Source organism: Condylura cristata, unplaced genomic scaffold (assembly GCF_000260355.1).
Source record: "Condylura cristata isolate star-nosed mole 26May11 unplaced genomic scaffold, ConCri1.0 scaffold00017, whole genome shotgun sequence".
Classification (NCBI taxonomy): Eukaryota; Metazoa; Chordata; class Mammalia; order Eulipotyphla; family Talpidae; genus Condylura; species Condylura cristata.
In genome coordinates, this window is record NW_004567118.1 from 10,729,776 (window position 1) to 10,748,231 (window position 18,456).

General features: G+C 33.7%; 1 protein-coding gene across 1 annotated transcript in view; it reads left to right on the top strand.

Moving 5' to 3' along the window:
* The window catches only part of STXBP4 (syntaxin binding protein 4), a 125,913-nt gene that overhangs the window by 22,178 nt on the left and 85,279 nt on the right, over positions 1-18,456 (top strand). The window contains exons 7-10 of the mRNA XM_004684393.2: positions 334-412; positions 6,653-6,747; positions 14,106-14,202; positions 15,503-15,594. Of these exons, the coding sequence (XP_004684450.1) occupies positions 334-412; positions 6,653-6,747; positions 14,106-14,202; positions 15,503-15,594 (363 nt within the window). The remainder of the gene's footprint in view (positions 1-333; positions 413-6,652; positions 6,748-14,105; positions 14,203-15,502; positions 15,595-18,456) is intronic.

Consider the following 18,456-nt stretch of genomic DNA (forward strand, 5'->3'; position numbering starts at 1 on the left):
GGTAACTTAACTAAATGCTAATTAGATATGAAGTGTAAGATAGGCTATCAGCCCCTATACTTTTTTATTTAAGGTTTTAATGCCCTTAAAAGATAGATGTATGACCTTGTATTTTGTTGACCTTGGACATGGTAGAGCTGAAAGCAGCTGTTTACTTTTAATTATTCTGAATTGCTTTATTTGAGGATGAATATATCAGAGTCTTAAAGATTTAGTATTTTATGAGCTTTTGCTTTACTCTCTTCAACTATTCTTTTTATGTTAACATTAGCTTCTAGATTGGTCTTTGACCTACTTTGAAAAATGACATTTTATATTCATTTTCTTTCATAGATGAAATCTGGATATGAGGAAACAGAACAGACTCCAATTACTTCTTTGGACAACAGCCCTACAGATATATCTAAGACAGGTAAATGCACATTTAATTCCTCTTGTTATTTTTCTCAATTACTGTCTTGCGATGAAGAATACATAATGTGACTTAATAGACTTTAAGGAAGGTGTATTACATCTTTTCACCTTCAGTGAATAAAAGGGTAAATGAGTGAATTGTGCAGTGGTTCCTGTTAGAGTATGACTTGTTGGAAAATTTTCTTTACAAAAGGTTGGTATTTTAAAGGATTCATTATCATTATCATAACAGTGTCTTTGAAGCTATAATAATCTTTGAACTATTGAAACTAGATAGTGAAAAACTCTTATAAATCAAGATTAGGTTGCCTTGTCCTTTTCGTACATATATATTAAATGCATTTTCGGAAAAATTATAGAAGAGAGCATAACTTAAGAAATATATTTTATGGGAAGATATAGTTAAATATAAATCAGAAAGAACATCAGTATTGTTAATTTAGTGTTAATGGTCCTTAATTATCATGAAATGATTTTTTAAATTTAAAAAACATTAAAGGACTAATTGTATAAACTACCAATAAAAAAACAAGGATTTTTATCAAATTGTAAAATGTCTGTTATCAAATTTCAAGCAAGAAAATTCCCTCCCTTTAAATTATCCCCCCAAATTAAGTAAACCAATAAAGAACTATACTTGCAAAAAACTTAATTACATGTTTAAATTATTATGCAAATTTGTATGCCTGTATTTTAATTTTAATGGCATTATATGTATCAGAATTACAAAATAAGGGAGAAATAGTATACATTATCTAGAGTCTGAGTCTACATTATCTAGAGTCTGAGTCTACTAGGGCTGCTTTAGCTGACTTCCACAGACTGAGTAGCTTAAAGACAACAAACATTTATTTATTGCATTTCTGGAGACTGGAAATCAGGATTATTGTGCTGCCATGCCTGAGTGAGAGACCTCTTCCAGTTGCAGACTTCTTCTGAGTTCACATGGCAGAGGAGACTAGGCATAACACAGATCTGAAGCATAAATTCCACAAATGACCACTGCATCCTAGTGCCCTAATCACCACTCAAAGGACCCCACCCACATACCATTTATTTGGGGGGTTAAAGTTTCAATGTGTGAATTTTGGAAAGACATAAATATTCTGATCATAGTATATAACTACTACACTTCACAAGCAATTGTAGTAGATTCTATAGCAGTTCCCTCTGATTTGGAGCAGTATTTACCAGTGGGCTAGTATCAGTTTTTAGTTATAAGTTATAAACCTTTTTATTAAGTGATATTTGTTGATTCTTAAGATTTATTAATATTATTCCCCATACATAATTAATTTCTATTATCTTGATATATTGTTTTTGTTAAACTGGGAACCCATGTGAGGAAAAATTAAACACATGGTGAGGAAACATTTATGTAGCATGTTTTTAAGTTTTAAGTTATTGAGCTACTCAGTGCCTCTTTCAGCCATTTATTCAGTAACCATTTACTGAGTATATCACATGTACATAACACAGCTCAGTAAGAGTTATGAAAGAATGAGGATATTTTCTCTGAGGATACTTATATTGCATAGTAACCCATGGGTTTAAGAACCTTCATTATTCAGATTAGAAAACATCTAAATAGGCCCTTCAAGGTGGCGCAGCGGGTTAAAGCACTGCACTAAGAAGGTGAAACCACTTCCGCATGAGTTCGATTCCCGCCTGCCCCGGAGGTGACCACATGGTGTGGCAGACCTCTCCTGACCCGCCCGCTGCTCCCCTCAGCAGTGTACTTCGTCGATCTGCCTGTTCTGCTCCCCACTCTGTCTCACCCCTGAGTCTCTGGCCTGTATCCCAGTTCTGTATGCACAAATAAATAAAATCTTTAAAAAAAAAAGAAAAGAAAACATCTAAATATATTGAAATATGTGTGGGTTTGCTTAGGTATGTGTGTTTATCAGATAATATTTGTAATAGTCTATATTAACTAGAGCAAGGTGGGTTCAGTCATATAAGAACATAATTTTCTTGTGGGTGAATAATACGTTTGTACATATAATGTGAAAACATGGACAAATAGATAAGTAAAGAAATAGTATGAGGCCTGAATGTGGTGTGGGAATGGTACAGTGGTTGATCACTGGGCTCTGAATGCAAACTTAGAGGTTCATACTTTTGCTTCCAATTCGTTAGCAATGTAACCTTGAATTAATTGCTTTATGGGTTAGTGAAGGCATTAAACAGTATCATGTGTGTCAGCATTTAATGTTGTAATTAGTATGTAGTATGTGCTTAGTAAATTTTGTCGTTACTATCATTGTACAATCTGCAGACTAGAGTGAAGCTCAGTAATATTCCAAAGCATATTTCTAGACCAGAAATATAAGCTTCTAATCTTGAATTCACTTTTGCATCCTCCTACATATTCCAAAAACTAGTAAGAAACAATGCTAGATTTGTAATAGGGAAATAACAATGAAAAGTATTTTGTATGACTAAGCTATAAGTAAATGTAAGTATTAAAATGTAGTTAAAATGGAACATTTCTAACCAAAAATAGCATTGACTCAGTCCCATTTTCTTATTTCCATATAAATGCAGCAGGCCAGATATTTCTAGGGGGGGAAAAAGCAAAGTTAACTCTAAATTATCACTACATTAGCTTATATGCTTTGTGATCATTGTGTTAATAGAACTTCACTGTAGATGGTTCCCAAATTAGATCCTTCATTATCACTCCTAGATTCCATCAGTCAGTTGATACTTTTTAAAAATGAAGAAGCTTTAATGAGTAAACTTACCCATCTCAAAATCTTCCAGAGTATAAAACTAGTAATACTTTAAAAAATCTACATAGTACTGGAATGTGTTTTCTGAAACTGTTCTGTTATATATACTTCTTATTTCAAATCCAGAGTCATACCACTCTTAGTTAGCTAAAACCACTTCAAGAACATTCTCAAGGAAATAAGTGAAGAATCATCGCATGACTAAAATGCTATCATTACCTTAATGATAGCAGGTGCACTAAAGGCTTTTGAATTTGAAGTATAGAAGTGATAATACCCATGGAAGTTTCATGCTATTAACCAAATGGTATTGATCCTGCCTTTAGAAAACATTGCCTACCTTCTATTCTTAAAAAGAAGAATGACGGGCCCTCCCTGGTGGCGCAGCGGGTTAAAGCACAGCACAAAAGAAGCTTAAACCACTTCCGCATGAGTTCGATCCCTGCCTGCCCCGGAGGTGACCACGTGGCGTGGCAGACCTCTCCTGGCCCGCCCACTGCTCCCTTCAGCAGTGTACTTCGTAGATCTGCCTGTTCTGCTCCCCACTCTGTCTCTGGTGAACCCTCTCACCCTCCGCATCTCTGGCCTGTACCCCAGTTCTGTATGAATAAATAAATAAATCTTTAAAAAAAAAAAAAAAGAAGAATGACAACAGAAGACTAATAAGCTGTCATAAAGTTTTATTCTCTTAGGAAGGAACAAATAAATAAGCTGGAACCAAGAGACAAACAGTGGCGAACAAGGAAAACCATCTATGAGCTTTCAGGCCAGGGCTTTTTCAGGTCAGGCTACTCTGAATTACCAAAACATGCTGGATGTATATGTTTAAGGTTTTGGCTCAGAGGTAAATGCTTACAGAAAGGATATCTGGAAAAGAAGCAAAATTTTGTCAAGCTATGATTGCATATTGTTGAAAGAGTGGTCAGTATAACCTTATATTTAATTTCCTATTTAAATATAGTATCTTTGTTTATATTAATACTTCTTAGTTTTTATAGTAGTTTCTATGAGATTTTATTTTACTTTTAGAATTCCTGCAGGTGGTCTGTTTTGTATTGTACAGATGAGAAAACTGGTGATGAGTGATAGTGACACATTTACAAGCATTAATCTCACAGCTCACAAAAGGTTAGAATCCTAACATTCTCATCTACTAATTGTGTGGTTAATCTAGTTTCTCTGTCTTTTGGAGGCCTTGGTCTCTTCATCTTTGTCATGGGAATAATAACACCAGGTCATTGTGGTTATTGTGAAGATGAAAGAGCTTATATAAGCATTACACATGTAAAATACTTGGCACACTTCCTGGCCAAAAGTAGGCATACATAAGCACTAATCTCTTACTTCTAATGCCACACATAGCAGATGTTCCTATTAGATGTAGAAAAGCAGGAGTGAGAGGCATGCCTCCATACATACCTGCAATGGTATGTGTCCCTGTCCCACCCCCTTCTGTTCTCCCTCACGCTCATCCCTTCCTCAGCTCCTCCACACACTTACACTTGAGTTGAGTAATTCACACCCAGAGTTAGTCTTTATCTGAGACCTTAATTTGGTTGGCATGGGTCCATCTGGGTTTAGTGTACTTTCATTGTAAATCGAGCTCCAAACTGAAGCTCTCTGTCACGCCTCAGCAGTCCAAACCTCAAAAGTGAAAACTAAAGTGTGTGCCTTAGCTGCTCTGTAGTCTTTTCTCCCACCCCACAATATGCTGATTTTAAAAAAAGGTTTATTTATTTATGCATACAAAAGTGGGGTGCAGGCCAGAGGTGCAGGGGTGGTGAGAGAATTCACCAGAGACAGAGTGGGGAGCAGAATAGGCCGACTGACGAAGTACACTGCTGAGGGGAGCAGCGGGCGGGTCAGGAGAGGTCTGCTGCACCAGGTGGGTCACCTCTGGGGCGGAAATCGAACTCATGCGGAAGTGGCTTTAGCTTCTTAGTGCTGTGCTTTAACCCACTGTGGTACCAGGGAGGGCCCAACACGCTGATCTTTTATACCACACTTCAGGTTTGGCATAGAATTTCTCTCAAGAGGAAAAAATTTAAGAAAAAAATACGCGTGTCATCCATCCCCACAGTTATTTTTATTCCATGGCCAGCAATTAGGCAACACAGTAACAAAGGAGACTGTTGCTTTTATCTGATTCCTGAAAATTCTGTTATACTAAAATCACCCCTTCAAGGTTTGATTCCTTTTGAAGCTAAAGTCAAACTTTTTTTTTTAAATGATCTTGACACCTATAAGCTGTATTCACAATTTTACATAGACTGTTCGGGATGTGTTAAAGGTTTAGAGGAAGACTATTTATTTTCATATGGGCTTCTTATGTTCTTAAGAAAGAGAATGCAAATTACTTTGTACTTAGAGACAGATGCTCTCAGAGATTAAAAAAATTAAAACACTGCATAAAGATGTGACATTTTAAAAAGTTTTTTTCTCTTCCTCTTGTTTCTATGTAGAACTAGTAAAATACCATTTAAAGTGTATTTAGAATAATGACAATTTAGATAGTATGATTGACATAATGAAGCAAATAATTTTTCAAGTTAAAGCCTTTTGTAACACCTGGTCTCTTATTCACAAAACAAGGCCAAGCAAGGCTCATCCATATAATGCAAGCATATTGTAAAGGTGTTAGAAAATTGGCGAGAGGTACAGGAACCTAACTCTTCAAAGTCCATTTATGGGACTTGAAATATAACCCTACTGTAAAATAAGAAGTAGGATTTTTAGCTTAACAACTTCTGAGTCTATATTATCCTTTATGTACAAACTTGAAACAATTTACATTTATGAGTTTTTTCTAAACTTCCATCGGAACTCACATAATAAAATCACTTGTGCCAAAGAAATTTCATAATCTTTTTGAATCTCTAGTACGATTTTACTTACTTTGAAAGAAAAAAAATCTTTTCACTTATAATTAATAAGCATTGTGATGAAAGAGTAAATAAAGGTGGGTTATATGTTTACCTTTTTTTTTTTTTAAGATTTATTTATTTATTCATGCAGAACTGGGGTACAGGCCAGAGATGCGGAGGGTGAGAGGATTCACCAGAGACAGAGGGGAGCAGAACAGGCAGATCTACGAAGTACACTGCTGAGGGGAGCAGTGGGCGGGTCAGGAGAGGTCTGCCGTGCCATGTGGATCTCCTCCCGGGCAGGCAGGGATCGAACTCATGCAGAAGTGGCTTAAGCTTCTTAGTGCTGTGCTTTAACCTGCTGCGCCACCAGGGAGGGCCTATATGTTTACCTTTAAGTTAATATGCTCATGGGACTTAATGCCTCATTTACCACTCTTTTTCATATCTTTTAGGACTCAACTAAAGCTGGTTTATGTGATGTATTTTAGATATAAAGAAAAAGAAAAGATCATGGAAACTGCCAACTGATTAGCCAGATTATTTTTGAACAGTAGGAGCCCAAAATACATCCTGTCAAATGGAAAGTTCTAGTCCAATTAAATTTCCAATTAATGTGTGCACCCTGTTGTCTCATAGATACTGCCCCTGCCTGCACTGATAATTATGGACCACGAGGAAAGAAGGTTTCCCTAAGTCCCTCTGTTCGCCTTAAGGCAGAAAAGCTGGAAATGGTAAATACTTTAGGTTTTCATTTTTCTTCCATAAAACAACAGCAAGGAAGCATTCTTTGATAGGATAAAGTTACTATAGCTATTAGTTTCTTGCAGAGTTATGTATTTGCATTTCATTGAATGCCTGTTTGGGTTTAAATTAATTTCATTCATGTTTGATTTGGGTAATTCATGGTGGCTCAGTAGTACAGAATAAAAAGGTATTCTTTTGTAACTAAATTGACTTTCAAATGAATAGTTTCCTCCTGTATAGGAATAAGACAATTGTGATGTTTTACAATCTAGAATCAAAGGAAACATGGAATAAATTACGACAAAGAGTAATTTATAGTAAGATGAAATAATCCTTTATTGTTCAACTTTTTTTTTTTTAAAAAGGGAAACTAAATTCAAATGAAAAAAGTAATAGTAAGATGACCACTACATATAAAGAAGATGGTAGTGTTATACTAAGGTTTTACTCTCCTTTGAAAAAAAGAAAATTAAAAATAAAAAAACATCTTGAAACTTCTCCTGTCAGGTGACCTGGGAACTGACAGAAGAAAACACTGTTTTAAAATTATGTTCAAGTGAATATAGTACTAAAATTCCATAGCTTCTACTTCCCTGTATTTTCAGATAATGATTTTCTTAAATATATATTTTAGGAAGAGTATGGAAATAAATCTAGATAGATTAAAATATTCTCATTGTCATTTTCTGCATGGTCCTAAGCAGTACCCTTTTCATTGCAAACCTGAAGATACCCATGTTCAAATTCTGATTCAGTCCAGTTCCTTCATCCAGACTTGCTCTTATCATTCAGCTCAGTATTCGCAGACCTTGACATGACTTTGCAGAGCCCTAAAGCTTCTTAATGACCATACCTACTGCACTCTGTTCAAATACCTGCTTTGATTAATGAGATATTTGAGGTTTTCAAACTCCTCATCATCTTTTGCTAACTTACACTCTTTATGTGGATAAAATGTAAATACTAGCTAATGGTAAAATTTACAGTCAGGGTTAACATTTTCAAAAAATAGAGAGTTTGAAGATTTAACAATATACTATTCATATATAACAAAGCAATGATGTATGATATAAATATCTATTAATTTTCATAGCAATAAGAAGTCATCCCAATTGGTGTTAGTTCTAAGAAATGAGTTTCTTGATTATGGAATCAGAATTCCATTCTTTAGTTTCCTTTTTTACCCAAGCACATTGATTTTTGTTTTTGTAAAAAAATAAGAATGACAGAGCCAAGGGATTTTATATCCTATTTAAATTCAGCTTCTCTACTTACATTTAAACTATATTTAGTGATTTACTTAATAAAACATTGTTTTCAGAGTTTGAAGCTATATTTATTTTACTTAGTAAAAAATATTTTTCTAAAATCCAAATTAAATTTTATTCACCCAGATATGTCTAAGCTAGTCTTACTAGTGGATGGTCCTATATTGATGTTTTTTCAGTGTGAAATAGGTCCTTCTATTTTAGTTGCTTTTTTCAGATTCCCCTTTCTCCTTTTTAATCTATTTCCTGTTCTGTAAAAGACAAAGCCAATATGCTCAAATACTTAAAAGGAAATAAAATGTCTTTTTTCCCTAATTTTCTACAAATGCATTGTTTTTAGCATCTTGAAAAACTGTCATTATAGTAAAATTTCATGAAGAAAAGATGTTCATTGATTATGTAGTTATTACTTTGCCTATTCAGTATAATTTTAAGATATACAGAAATGTCAAGAAATGGATTAGGAACGTTTCCTGTTAATATCCATGTAAGTATGGTAGTGTTTTCCTGAAATCCTGAAGTATATCAGTATATACTGGAAAGTGACATCTGTCATAATAGTTATTAATTCCTTGTCTGAATAAAGAATTGTTTATTTTCCATGAAGACCATGTGGTTGTGTTAAACTTTTCATGACTACTCTGAGAATGGTTTTATTTACAGGTATTTTAAAATAATTTCACCATAGTTATTTGTAATGATATTTTCTTCAAAGTATTTTTATGAGTACTATGTATTATATTTGAGTCTACTATTAACGTTATAAGTAGGTATGGTAAACATAGCAAATAAGAATATAATTTACTAGTTGGCTTGAAGACAAAAATTATTACACCTCTACAGTCTTTATATTTTTATACCTGAGAAAGTTTCTTTGGGAATAGAGATAACATTTCACTGATATTTACTTTACCTCTTGCCATTTCTGTAACATTTGAAGAAAGATGTAGTGAATAGTGGCATATCCAATATCTGATTATAGTTAATGAGATGTTCTCTGTATTAGGTTGGAAGTATGTGACTGATATTGTAAAGAGGAACATTTTTAAGTTCATCATTCAGATCAGGAGAAATTAAGGACATTTATTTGCCCAGTTAACACATTTGCATTTTTGTTTAAGGTTAAAAAATAATATTAGTTATTCAAAAAATTACTGGAAACTACTTTGTGATAAAATACAAATTACCTTCAAGTTAAATTGTGAACTTACTTTACTGACATGCTGTGTTTATCTTGAGTAAATGTTACTTTCAACAAAATTTTCACCTAAGTTTAGTTCTAAATTAATTTACACAGTCATTTCATTTTGTAGAATTATTATTACTTATTGAGTTACCTTATGTGATAGGTACTTTATTTGTGTTACCTTTATTTTACTTATTTATTTTTAAGATTTATCTATGTATGCATACAGAATCGGGGTACAGGCCAGAGGTGCAGGGGTGGTGAGAGGATTCACCAGAGACAGACTTGGGAGCAAGCAGAACAGCCTGACCTTTGTAGTATACTGCTGAGGCGAGCAGCGGGCTGGTCAGGAGAGGTCTTCCATGCCATGTGGGTCACCTCCGGGGTGGGGATCGAACTCATGCTGAAGTGGCTTTAGCTTCTTAGTGCTATGCTTTAACCCACTGTGCCACCAGGGAGGGCCCTGTGTTACCTTTATAAAGTTGTTTTTAGTTCTTTACATGAAAATATCCCTCATATGCAAGAATGATTATGCTATATATGTACAATTTAAAAATCAAAACAAGAAACATGCATGTGCTCATGGCCCAGCTAAGTAAATAAGAACCTTTTGACCTATCTGTGTATACTGATCAGCTGTCCCTCTCCCTAAGGATAACTCTATTTTAAATTTACTGTTCATATGTTCTTTTTAAGACTATTTTACTAAAATGTTATGAAATCTTAAAACCTATATATATATTACCTATATGGTGTTAGTATATACCAAATTTTATGTAGTAAAAATAAAACACTTGGGACTATACAACTCAAAATGTGACCGTTGTCCATTCTAAGAAGTTCAAAAGGAGCCTTTGCAGTGTTTTGTTACATTCAAAATCTGGAATAAATATACTCAAATGCTAGTTGTAATGTATTGTTCTAACATCTTGAAAAAGCATTCCTAAGTGTATACAATAGGAAGTTGTGACAAGGGTGATAATTTTTAAAACACTAAGCACTATATATAGTGTAATTTAATTTTTGCAAAAAATATGTAACATTATGCATTTTAATATAAATTCTTCATTCATAGAGAAATATGCACCAAACTATTTAATAGTGTTTGTATGCCGAGCAGTGTTGCTCAAGAATAACCGTGGCATTTTCTTTGGCCTTAGGGGATATTTGGCAATATCTGCAGACATGTATAGTTATCACAGTTGCAAGAATGCCAACAGGTCAGAAATTAAATAACCTTAGAATCCTATGAAATTTTAAAACATGTTACTAAATAACTTATAAATCAAAACATTGCTGGTAAACATGTTAAAAGTTTAATCTTAGGGGAATTCAAGTTAATAGACTATGTACTCTTTCACACCCAGTGACGAAAAAGGAAGTATGAAAGCAGCAAATGCTGTTGAAATGTAGACATAGGAGTGTGTATTTACTAGTGGTGTGCATGAACTGGTACAGCCAATTTGGAGAGAAATTTTTCAGTATATTAAAATTGACAATAGACATACCCAATGATTTGGAATTTCCTCTGCTAAGGTGGAGAGTAGAGAAATTTTCACACATATCTACAAGGGGATATGTACAATGTTTAGTAATAAATTACAGATGGGGTAATTATATGTGCATTAATCAGAAAAAAATATAATAGACTGTAATATATTTATACAGCGGGATACCAAAGTTAAAATAAGTAAGCTAGTTTTGCAGATAACAATATTGAGCAATTATGAAATCTTCACTGAGATAAGAATAAAAGTAATTTGTAAGGTTTTCTTTTTATGCTATTCATGTAAAATTTTTAATATACTAGAGTACTATGATCAGAACATGCATGCTTATGTAGTGAAAGCATCAAATCATACATAGGAAGGATACTCTTAGGGTAGTGGTAGTTGTTAAGGAAAAATGATGAAAACTTTCAACCAAGTCTATGTTTATTTCTTACATATGTGTACAATTTTCAAGTAAATATCAATGAATACTTAATGATAATGAGAACATGGGTATTCTTTGTTTCTCTGTTTATGTATGTGTGTGTGTGTAGTTAAACATTTTTAGGACAAAAGGGAAAAAAGAACATGCAAAAGTTAGTAATTACTGTTTTTGTGTTATGCAAGGCAATTATCTTTGACAGACTAGGCAGAGAATGCTACACTAAGCTCTGAAACACTTTGAAGGGATCCTTCCTGAGAGTCGCCCCTTCCAAATCTATCTTCTCTCACTGTGCCCAACTAGCTATATGTTATCCAATTTGTTTTTGCCATGGTATATCCTGCTGCAAATTACTTAATACATATTATTCTCTTCCTCAAAGAGGTCATAGCTCTTTGAGGTTAGCAGCTGTATCTTGTTCATGTATCTCTTTGCTTAGTTAAATGCCTGGCAACTAGTAAGCACTAAATAAATAGCTGGCGAATGAAATAAATGAATAAACAGATTCCAGAGGAAGAAGAATTTTTTTTTTACTTTTTTTATTATTTTTTATTTTTTTTTATTACAAAAGTTTATTTTTACATCATTTTGTACATTTTTTTTCCATCTCAATTGTAATCCCCACGGGTTTCCCATCACCAAGTCACCCATGTGCCATCTCCAGGAAGAAGAAATTTTATAAAGGATAATTGCCAACACTAAACCTTGCCTAAATTTTATTTAGTTTTGATCTCCTTGGCATTATATACGTTCTTGTTAGGATTCAATAAGTAATGTGGCATCTATTCAAGTCCTGAGTATTAGTTATGATTAGGTTTTGCTATAAATAACTGGAAAACTTAAAATAACAGTGGTTTCCTTTAGAAAACTTTTAAAATCTCACATGAAAAAAAAACCTGAAAGAAGGTAATGAAGGACTGGCATTGAGGTTCTAGAATGTTAGGGACCCAACCCCAACTCTCTTTCTGCTCCTGGGGGCACTTCATGAGCTAAAGTTCCAACAGTCTTTTCCTTCCTTCCTTCCTTTCTTCCTCTCCCTTCCTCTCATTCCCTCCCTCCCTCCTTCACTCCTTCCTTTTATTTTTGCCTTTTTCTTTTAATTAACCCTAAAGAGGAAAGGAAAGGAGAAAAGAAATGCCCACTACCAACCATATACGAGACATTTTGTGGGGGTGGAGTGGGGAATGGGATCAAAAACGGGGTGGGGGGGGAGGAAAGTGCATGGGATTATGGTGATGGCACACGGGTGACTTGATGATGGGAAACCCTCAGGGATTACAATTGAGATAGAAAAAAAAATGTACAAAATGATGTAAAAATAAACTGTTATAAAATAAAAAAAAAGGGAGATCAAGGAAAGATATTTGCAGAGAAGCTAAGAGAATTCATCAGCAACAGTCAGGAGGACAACAGGAAGAAGCCCAGGAACTCAGGAGGAAATAAAGTACACTGCAACAGGTCGAAACTAGAGTGGAAACTAGATGTTGGGAACCATAAAAATATTTTGGGGAGGTGTAAAATATTTACTTTGGTTACTGAGAGAAAAAGCAGGAAATCCCCTCAAGGCTATAGATTTGAACATGATAAACCAGCCTCTAGCTCATTGATCTTCACAGAACTCTGCTCCTTATAAATGCAGAACATCCATTCTTCTCAAGGTCACACAGAGTATTTGCCAAAATAAACCATAGGCTGGTGCATAAAGCAAATCTCAACAGGTTTCAATGAATTGAGATCCTATAGTTTATACTCCCCAACACAGTGGAATTAACTAGAAAACAAGAGGATAACTAAAAAATTACACAATGTTTGGAAATTGGACAATACTTTTTTTTTTAACACCCAGAGACAAGGTCCATTCAGTCCTACCAGGTCAGGTGTCCCCCCCACCCCCACCCCTCCTACCCACACAGCCAACAAAAGGGGCAAAGTAGGTCAGTTAAATAAATGACTGGGGGAGGGTGACCAGATTCTGGGCAGATGATATTTCTCAGGTCACAGGGTTCCAGGAGTGGAGGAGTGGAGTGGGGGATTGGAGCCCTCAGGGCTGAGGGCTGCAGGTACTCCCAGGGCCTTGTGCAAGCAGGGGGTAGGCAGCCCTAGCAACACCAGCTCAAAGGTTTCTAGAGTATAAGTAGGTCCTAAAAAAAAAAAAAAGAAAAGAAAAAAAAGAAATGCCCACTACACTTTTGAAAGACTTTCCAGAAGTTCCCTGTAACACTTCATCCTGTGTCTCCTTGCCTAGCATCAAATCACATGGCTTCATTAACCTGAAGAATGTTGGAAAGTATCTTTTATCTAGATGGCCATGTTTCTGGCTAAAAATTACAGTTCTGTCTGTAAAATCCAAGCAGGCAATGTGTATTAGGATATACCAGTCTGTGAATTTTAATCAGCGTAGCTACTAAAAAAGGTAGAAGTGGGTTCTAGATAAAGCCTTTTGATTTACTCTTTGGGGTAAGCATACCCCAAAGTAAGCTAAAAATTAGAACGTGTTACATTTATTTCCAATCCCTATCAACTTTAGCTTTGTGCTCAAGCACAGAACATTCCTTAACCAAATACCCATTTTTTTAGTGTGTTACTTACAGAAATTATTAAAGTTAAGTCTTATTTAATAGGATTGCCTTGCTATTTTACTTTTGCCATTACATATATTTTAAATAAAGAGGTAGTTGGAGGTTTGGTTCTAGGGCTGTGATTATAAATTTGGCATTGTACAATCAGCTTGTCTTGAAAAGAAAAAAAACAAAACAGCAGAGATGGAAATGGAATCAGGAAGCTAATATGCTTTGGAAAATTAATCTACAAATAGTCAGCTGACTTTCCTGGGGCATCTAATTCTGGTCACTGTTCCTGATATTGATTCTTTTCACTGGACTGTGACATAAAGTTGTAATGAAAACTTTTATACTTTGGGGGTTTAGAAATTGCTTTACATAAGTTCTTTTCCTTCCAGGCTCTAAATTATCTTGGTATCCAGCCGACAAAGGAACAACACCAAGCTTTGAGACAGCAAGTACAAGTAGACCCAAAGGGGACAGTGTCTTTCGGAGGTAATATTAGGTTCATCATGTATCATTACAGACACTTGGTTGGAGATTTATTGTGACTCATTTTCATTAAGAATACTTTTCTTTAGGAGGAAGGAGAGAAAAATGAAAACACATCTATTTTAAGTTTCCTCAGTCAATTCCTTATAAACTCAGTTAGAATTACTGGGCTGGCTGGGTAAGCAGAAATTCTTAGAATCTGATAGCTATAAAGTATCATTCTATATTTTTTAATTTGTTATAATATTGCATTAATAATAACAAAAAATAATATAAAATATAGAAGTCTTAATTCTGCTACTGTGAAATTCTAAGTTTTTAGTTAGTGGGATGACATAATATGAAATATATATATACACATATATATCATAAATATATGTTTTATGGTGCTTTGTAATTATTATTCAAGATCACATATTGCTATAAACTTAGTCAATGCATCATATATGTGTGTATAGATATAGATAAGTTGTTTTCCAAAGACATTTTAAACATGTTTGTTCTGCCTCTAGTAATGTGTGACTCTAACAGCTTTTTTGTATCTTTGACAGCATCGATATTTTTTTCTTATATTGTAAATGTAACACTATGTCATGTTAACTTCTGTGTTGCTGAAAAACTAAATATACTTATATGGTTTTGAAGTGGTGGAAAATATAAATTTGTTCTCCTTTTCTTTTGGAAGTCACCCTAAAATAACGAACAGGAAACACAAAGGCACTTATAACTAAAACCGCAACAATTAAGGCAGAAAGTAGATAAGGAAAGTAATTGAGTTAGCATGTAAGGCAGGGATAAAGCCCAGATGCTTTAGCTGCAGTCCGTAAAACAGAGAGGACAAAGGGACCTACCTCCAAAAATTGTTGTAGGATGAAAGTACCTGCAAACGCTGCTACATGAATATTAACTGCTGGCATTATTATTATTATCGTTATTGTTATAATTATTGTTGTTATTACTATTATTAAGCCTTGGGTTTTCCAGCTAGAAAAGCTTTATCATAATGTTGTCAGGTTTCAGGAAAAATTTTACACATAATGAGTGAGAGAAATAGATATGATTATGATATGTAGTCGCTTTGGTATCATCTTAACTGATTTATTAACTGGTAAAGTTTACTGAAGTAAGTTAAACCAGTTTCTCTCTACTAATTGAACTTACATGTATCACACCATTTTAAGGTAATTTGTGTATTTTAAATTTGAAGCATCAGTTATAACACATAACTTCAACTTCATATAGGAAAAGTAATATTTAAATAAGATTTCTTGCTGTCTTCTGACTGAAATATGTTCTATTTTAGATTTTGTCCAGGTTGCTAGGAACTTATTTTGCTTACAGTTGGATGAAGTAAATGTTGGTACACATGAAATTTCCAACCTTTTAGATTCGCAGGTAGAGTACCACTTATAGAGATGTCTTGATTACATTTAAATTGTAAGTTTTGACTGTTGCATGTTATGTATGTAAGCTTTGTTCATTTTTTTTATAAATTATAAAATTAATGCATGTTAATTAAGTAAAATGTAAAAAAAAGTTAATTTAAAATCGATTATAAAATTTCATCTTGATCTTCTACCTCCTCCTTTATCACTATCTCCTCATGAAACTCCCAACCCTGCACTCACCCCATGACAGTACACCTATAATAATTGTAATACCCACTGAAATTTTACAGCCTGAACTATAATCCCTTCTATAGAATGTTAATATTTATATTTCACATCATTCAATCTTTGTCATTATCATTTAAAAATGTTGTATTAAGGCATTTTCTTTTACATATAATTTGTGTATTTAATTCACTCTAAACTTATTTCTGTCTTCCCAAATGGATAGCCCTTTGTCCTTGTTTTATTATCATTTATTGCTGCCTTTGCCACTAACTTGAAATACAGACAGATATTTTTACATCCTAATTTCTGCCTATTTGCACAGGTCTATTTCTAAACCTACCACTCTGTTCCATGGATCTATTTCTCTGCCAGTTCATTGCTATTTTAATTATTCTAGCTTTACAGGTATAGATTCTTTGTTAGTGGTAGATACAATCCTTAGATTTTTTTGTTGTTGTTGTTTTTATAATCATTCCCAATGGTAATAAAAATTCAGTTGGGGCTTTTTTCATTGGAATTTAATTGAACTTAGAGGATGATTTGGGAAAAACTTAACATGGCTTTATTTCTCTGCTCATTTTGGGTTTTGCTAATGTTTTCGTAAGAGAAAATAATATCTGGAATATTTTTTGTTGAGTCTGAATAGTTATAGTTTGTAGTGCTATTTGACAATGGGATTTTTTTTTTTCAGTATTAAATTTTCTGATGATTAGAAAGATACTAGCTTTTGAATGGCTACTTTATGTGAAACCATCTTATTGAATCTCCTTCTTCCAGTTGTTTTTCAATTTCTCTTGAATTTAAAATTAGTTATATATTTTTTCTCACTCACAATTTTTAACTTTTTCATAGTATTATTGATGGAACAGCAAAAGTGAGCAAGAAATAAATTTCCATGATATTCGAACCACTTTACATTTAATTTTCTTACAGATTAATTATCTTACTGAAAAATAAAGTTTTATACTAGGAGAGTTTAAATTACAGAAACTTTATTCGTCCAAATTTTGTTCAGAAGTGAAGTTCTTGTCTTTTTGTTGAATCATTGATAATGTTTGTCTTCTTTTCATTAAGATATTCAAATTTATTAAAAAATTAATCTGGAGGGTTTTATTCCCCCAGTGTTTAACTTTATTTTTGGTAAAATTGATTTTTATTTCATAGATGTTAATGTCTCATATAATTTTGTTCATTTAGTAAACAGTCTTTTTTTACTGCTAAGCATGTGTCTAATCACCCAAAGACTTAGTTGTTTAGAAACTCTCACTTTCTTAGAATTGAGGCACAGATTTATTAGAACTAATTCTCTAGTATTTAGGGTAGGAAAACACAAACTGTAATAACATGTTTTTTCCTTCTGTTCATTCAGGTGTTATGTTTTTATCTACCTATTGTTGACAACTAAAATTTGTTTTCTTATTATATATGATAATAAGAACTGTATAGTTCTTAAAACTATTTTACCCTCGTTTGATGAGGAAGGACAATGGTGGTGGGGTGGTTTACAATATAAGTGAAGTGGGTGATTCAGAGTGCTTTGTATGAACATGCAAAGTTTTCTTCCTAGCTGCAAAAAAATATCCTACTTCAAAACAATAATTTAGTTCCTCCTTACCAGTATGATTTTAGGGCAAATAAGAATGTATTCAGTCTATGATACTTTGATAACAAGACCCAAGTGCTAATGGCAATTGTGCAAGGTCTTCTGTATGCCAATAATTTCCTGTTTGTGGCTTTGGATCAAAGTGCTGTGCAGGAGGGATTATATCCGTTTGTAAGGTTTCCTTTGTTGCATTGTGCTTGTTAACACAGAGAAGATAGCCTTGTAAAGAACTTGGTTATTCTTTTTGTTCACCTGACTCCACAGTAGAATATTCACACAGTAGAATACTTCTATAAGTATTACTTATCTTTTCCTCATCATTGCATTTTTACTTAATATTTAACTCTATACATTAAGTAATTGGTCTTATACCACAGTTCGAATGACACTATAAAAATCACTTCTTGTCTAGGCAGCTCATCAGAAACACATAAAAAATCTTACTGTTTCATAGTATAATTCCTATTTTGTTTTAGTTAAAAGCCAGAATTGCTTCTTTTGAAATATATCAATTGATCTGTGGTTGAGAAAGCTGCCAGTCTGTAAGCGGGGGGAAATTCCACTGTGGTTATCCCATGAACCTTCTCACTGTCGCAAGAGGGCCCAGAATGTATAATCCATTTGTTAGGAATGCCTGTCTTTTACTTTTGTGTTTCCTCTTTTTGACTGTTAAAGATGGCTTCTTTTTTCTTTAATATATTTAAAATATACTTTTATTGAATTATAAAGCACACAATAAAGTAGAAAAACATCAAGTGTACGACTTTCATGTGTGATCTCACTCAAAAGCCTCTTTCATGCCACCTTCCCAACCAGCCATCGCGGCCACCTTCACACTGTCCTGATTTCTATCAGCGTAGTTTTCTTTTGCTTGTTCTTGAACATTATAATAATTAGAACTGTAAAGCACAAGCATGTATCTTTTGTATGAGCTTCTTTTCCTCATCCTTTCATCTGATTTTGAGATGCTATCTTTTAAGGGGTAATTGCTAAGTTCGTGTATATCTGTGCTACTTCTGTTTAATTGACCAAACATCT